Below are 4,516 nucleotides of genomic sequence, written 5' to 3' on the forward strand. Positions count from 1 at the left end.
TAGTTTACTGAAAACAGTTTAATTGTATTAACGATCAGTCAGAGAACAGTTACTGCATGACTTCAGCATCCGAGCTGCTGGAAAACACATGTGCTAGTTTCACATTAGTTACCAAAGCATGTTCACGTTTATGTACATAGTGCAAAAGACACGCAGATGAAGATCACTCCAAACACAGAGAAAGAGACGGATCTGTCCCATTAGTACCAAGAGAAACCATTCAATCCGAGGACGCACGTGAAATTAAACGCCCTCCGAATCGGTCTGAATTCAAGCGCGATAAATAGAACCGAAGACGAGAATATTAGAAACATTTAAACATGTTATTTACACAGGATTCGTTCTTTATGCACAAACTAATGCTGTTTCTCTTCTGCAGCGTTTGGCAATGCTTCCTGGTTAAACGAAACGCACGTTCAGATGAGAGTTCACGAGATCATTCACCCAAACCGTGAATCATTTACTCGCTTTAAAAACGCATGACTTTATTCCTTCAGTGGAACACGGATGAGATGTTCAGCAGAACGGTCAAGCTGCTCGCTTCTCACGCAGAAGCACAAAAACATCGTGAAGCATCATGATTCATACAGCTCTCAGATCTCTCAGATATTTTAAAGGAATAGTTCAGTCACAAATGTTCACTCTGTCATCGTTCAGTCTCCCTCAAACGTGTACGACTGGCTTTCTTTAGAGGAGCATGTAATGGAAGTCAATGGGGTCCAAAGTGGGTTGTTTCCAAATGTTCTTCAAAATGTCTTTATGTTCCATAGAAGGTTTGAAACAACACGAGGGTGAGTACATGATGATCCCTTCAAGTCCGGTCGCATGACAGAACCACTTTGTGAATGCCTGATTTGAGATGTACAGGTATATGGTTTTCACCCAAATCTAAACGAAGCATATGATGACTGTTATGATGCTTCTGTGTGATTTCTGGAGCATCGTGATGCTGAAGAGCAGCCTGAACGTCATCTGGAGACGTAGAGTCGCGTGAGTTATTCACAGAGAGCGTGTGAGCAGTTGGTCTGTCCGTTAGAGTTCCCTGAGTCAGTGTTCGTGGAACGTGTGTGCTGCGACTTCATCCTGTGGACGAATCCGCCGCGTCTTTGTCGTCGACCGCCGGTTCAGCGAGGTCAGAAGAGTCGAGCTCCTCCTCTTCCTCGTCTTCGTCCTCGGTGCTGCTCTGGCTGCGCAGCTGCAGGTTCTCCAGGGTTTTGGAGACCCAGGACTCGATCCTGGAGCTGAGTGGCGGCACCTGCACAGAGATGGGCTCGGGGGTGTAGTCCTCCTCCTCTTCCTCCTCCTCCTCCTCCTCCTCCAGCATGCCGGGCACCAGTGTGCTGGTGGTGCTGGTGATGGAGGAGTTGAGCCGGTCTCTGCAGCTGCAGTCAAAGTTTTTTTTTTTTTAATCCAGTGGCGGAGACAATCTTCCATAAGTATTTGATGCATATTAAAACAAAAGATGATGTGAAAGAGATTTCAAAAATCTAATTTAAGACTTCAAGAACTGCCCAAATAAAATTAATACTGTATGTGTGTGTCCATTCAGAACAAACCCATAAGTAATATATTAATATACCAGCACATTTGAATCAGAGGTCGGTCAATATTGGATATTGGTAATACCTTAATAATGTGTTTAAAGAAAGGCAATAAATAGATTATTGTGCCGATACTCGTAAAATATATATTTTGAATGCGATGTTCTTAGTCTTTCCTTCCTGTGACAGGCGACCCAGAGAAAAGATACAAGAGATTGATTAAATAAATGCCAGACACACACACACACACACACACACACACACACGCAGTGTACTGAGCAGCACAGCGGCTCTGCTGTTCCAAACCCACTCACAGCCTGCAGAAGCAGCAGCACAAAGGCCCGTCTGAGATCTACTGTGGGCCGCCGTATCAGGCACAAATCTGCGCTGCTGTGACCTCAGTGACCTCTGACCCCTGTGTGTGTGTGTACTCACTCTCTGAACCTGCGGCTGTGGATCTTGGTGATGGCGGACGCAGCCATGGGGCTCCCGATGCCGGAGCTGGAGGGCGAGCCCTGTGACACGGGTGTGATGCTGTAGGGAGAGTTCTGACTGGCTGGAGACAGAGACGCATCACTGGGCATGCTCAGACCGTTCTCTGCAACACACACACCACACACACACACACACACACACACAGGAAACAGATGAGGACTGCTGCCCACATAGAAAATAATTTTGAACGGTGATATTATATAACATTTAATCTCACAATCATACTTTATATTTTAAATATTAATATATTTAAGTATATATTTAATATATAATATTAGGGATGCTCTGATCGATCGGCATCGGCCGATAATCACATTTTATGACTCGATCGGTACTCACTACTCTTGGCCGATCTCACGAACCGATCGCAATTTGATGGCATCAACGCCTGACCAGGTACATGATGTGTGGGGACATAAATGATTTGGCGCCGCAGTCATGTCATGGACGGTGTGGAAATGCTATGGCGTTTCGAGAAACAATGAAAAATGTGCTATATGTCGTGTAGGTTTTGTATGATGATATGATGAATGGATGGTTAATTTTTAACAGCAGATTCAGTGACGTTAGAGCTGATCTGCGCCTCACTGCACACGACTGCGGCGCGTTACGGCTCCACGGCCACCGGAGCGGATCGCGGCTGCTCTAGTCAGTGTGTTTATCAGCCAGCCTCAGCACGTTTCTGAAGTGGCTCTCCACACTGCTTGGATAAAAATAGACTTTTGTGAGTTGTCACAGTGTGGAGGACGGAACAATACCTTGTCGGAGCCGTAAGGGGTAACGGTAACATAACACAAACGCTGCTTTATCAGGCATATAACATGCAAGATGAAATGAAAATGACATCGAAAATTTTCTAAAAATAGTCTTCCTTCAGAGATGCAGTGATATAAAAACACCTGCGCGTTTTGATTTTTAAACGTGCAGTATGTGCTCATGTTTATTCAACGAAGCCTTTTGGAATATCCGTCAGTTTTGATATTGTGGCGAGCGCCACAAATAAATAAATGTATGGGAAACACATCCCACAGCACAACCACCTGAGCCCAACTTCAGTCTACTCATCACCTTAACTTTAACTGCGTTTGTAGCCGGCGCCAGACTGATAAACACACACAGACCGGAAGTTAACTTCGGTATCGGCCGATCACCATGACAAGAAATCGGTACTCAGTATCGGCTGCAAAAATCCTGATCGGAGCATCCCTATATAATATAATATATTATAACATAAAAATTAAAAATGTATATTTAATAATGATTCTACAATAAAGTTTAAATTTCAATTTACAGAACAATAGTAAAATTGCAATCCAAATATTAATGTGTGTGTGTGTGTGTGTGTGTGTAGGTAAGCGTGCGTGCAAATGCGAGCGTGTGTGTGTGTGTGTGAGAGAGAGTCTGTGAGTGAGCGTGCGTGCGTGCGAGTCTGTGAGAATGTGTGTGTGTGAGTGAGTGAGTGAGAGTCTGTGAGAGTGTGTGTGTGTGTGTGTGTGTGTGTGTGAGAGTGTGTGTGTGTGTGTGTGTGTGTGTGTGTGAGTGAGTGAGTGAGTGTGTGTGTGTGTGTGTGTGTGTGAGAGTGTGTACCATCCTGCTCCTGTGTGAGCGGGTCGGTGAAGCTCAGAGCTTCTTTCTGCTCATCGGTTCCAGATACGCTGTTCTCAGCAGAACTCTTGCCCTTCTTCACCTCACGCTCCTGCAGAATGATCTACACACACAGAGGGGGGTTAATGCTGTGTGATGTCATATCCTGTCATGCTCAGTGCTGCATATGTGTGTTTTCTGGAGCACCTTCTTCATGGCGGTGGTCTTCTTGACTTTGGGAATCTCTCTCTCTTTCCCTCTCTTGACGCGGGGCGCGCTGGAGTCCAGGATGTTGTGAGGGGGGGTGTATGTGTCCTTGAGTCCCGTCACTCGATCTTTACTGTGCAGCGTGCCCACTGTCCCAACTAACAACAACACAGGTGTTAGATTTTATTTTTATATTTTAAAGGAGTAGCTCACCAAAAATGAATATTAGCTGAAAATGTCCTCACCCTCAGTCTTTCCGAGATCAGGATGAGTTTGTTTCTGCATCAGAGCACATTTTCAGAAAGTGTTCATTTTTGGCTGAACTAGTCTTTGAATGTTTGTTAGTAAGGTTTTAGCAATTTTTATTAGATCTAGTTGTTGTTTTTTAGTTTTGTTTTTTACATTTGACAGTGGTCTTGTGTGTGTGTGTGTGTGTGTGTGTGTGTACCTGTGTATGACAGTGGTTTGGTGTTGTTGAGCTGTCGTGCTCTCATGGCCTGTTGTTGTTTTTCTAGTGCTGCCAGCATGTCTCCCAGATCCAACTGCACCGGTGTCCTGCTCTTCTTATAATGTTTGTTAGTAAGGTTTTAGCAATTTTTATTAGATCTAGTTGTTGTTTTTTTGTTTTGTTTTTTACATTTGACAGTGGTCTTGTGTGTGTGTGTGTGTGTGTGTGTGTGTACGTGTGT

The 4,516-nt window shown here is 44.5% G+C and overlaps 1 protein-coding gene across 1 annotated transcript in view; it reads right to left on the bottom strand.

Moving 5' to 3' along the window:
• The window catches only part of LOC107573840 (selenocysteine insertion sequence-binding protein 2-like), a 10,931-nt gene continuing 6,415 nt past the window's right edge, over nucleotides 1-4,516 (bottom strand). The window contains exons 11-15 of the mRNA XM_016260288.1: nucleotides 4,276-4,387; nucleotides 3,828-3,985; nucleotides 3,624-3,744; nucleotides 1,977-2,139; nucleotides 1-1,397 (exon numbers count right to left, since the gene is read on the bottom strand). Coding sequence (XP_016115774.1) covers nucleotides 1,079-1,397; nucleotides 1,977-2,139; nucleotides 3,624-3,744; nucleotides 3,828-3,985; nucleotides 4,276-4,387 — 873 coding nt within the window. The 3' untranslated portion in view covers nucleotides 1-1,078. The remainder of the gene's footprint in view (nucleotides 1,398-1,976; nucleotides 2,140-3,623; nucleotides 3,745-3,827; nucleotides 3,986-4,275; nucleotides 4,388-4,516) is intronic.

Source organism: Sinocyclocheilus grahami, unplaced genomic scaffold (assembly GCF_001515645.1).
Source record: "Sinocyclocheilus grahami isolate Dianchi unplaced genomic scaffold, SAMN03320097.WGS_v1.1 scaffold2048.1, whole genome shotgun sequence".
Lineage (NCBI taxonomy): Eukaryota > Metazoa > Chordata > Actinopteri > Cypriniformes > Cyprinidae > Sinocyclocheilus > Sinocyclocheilus grahami.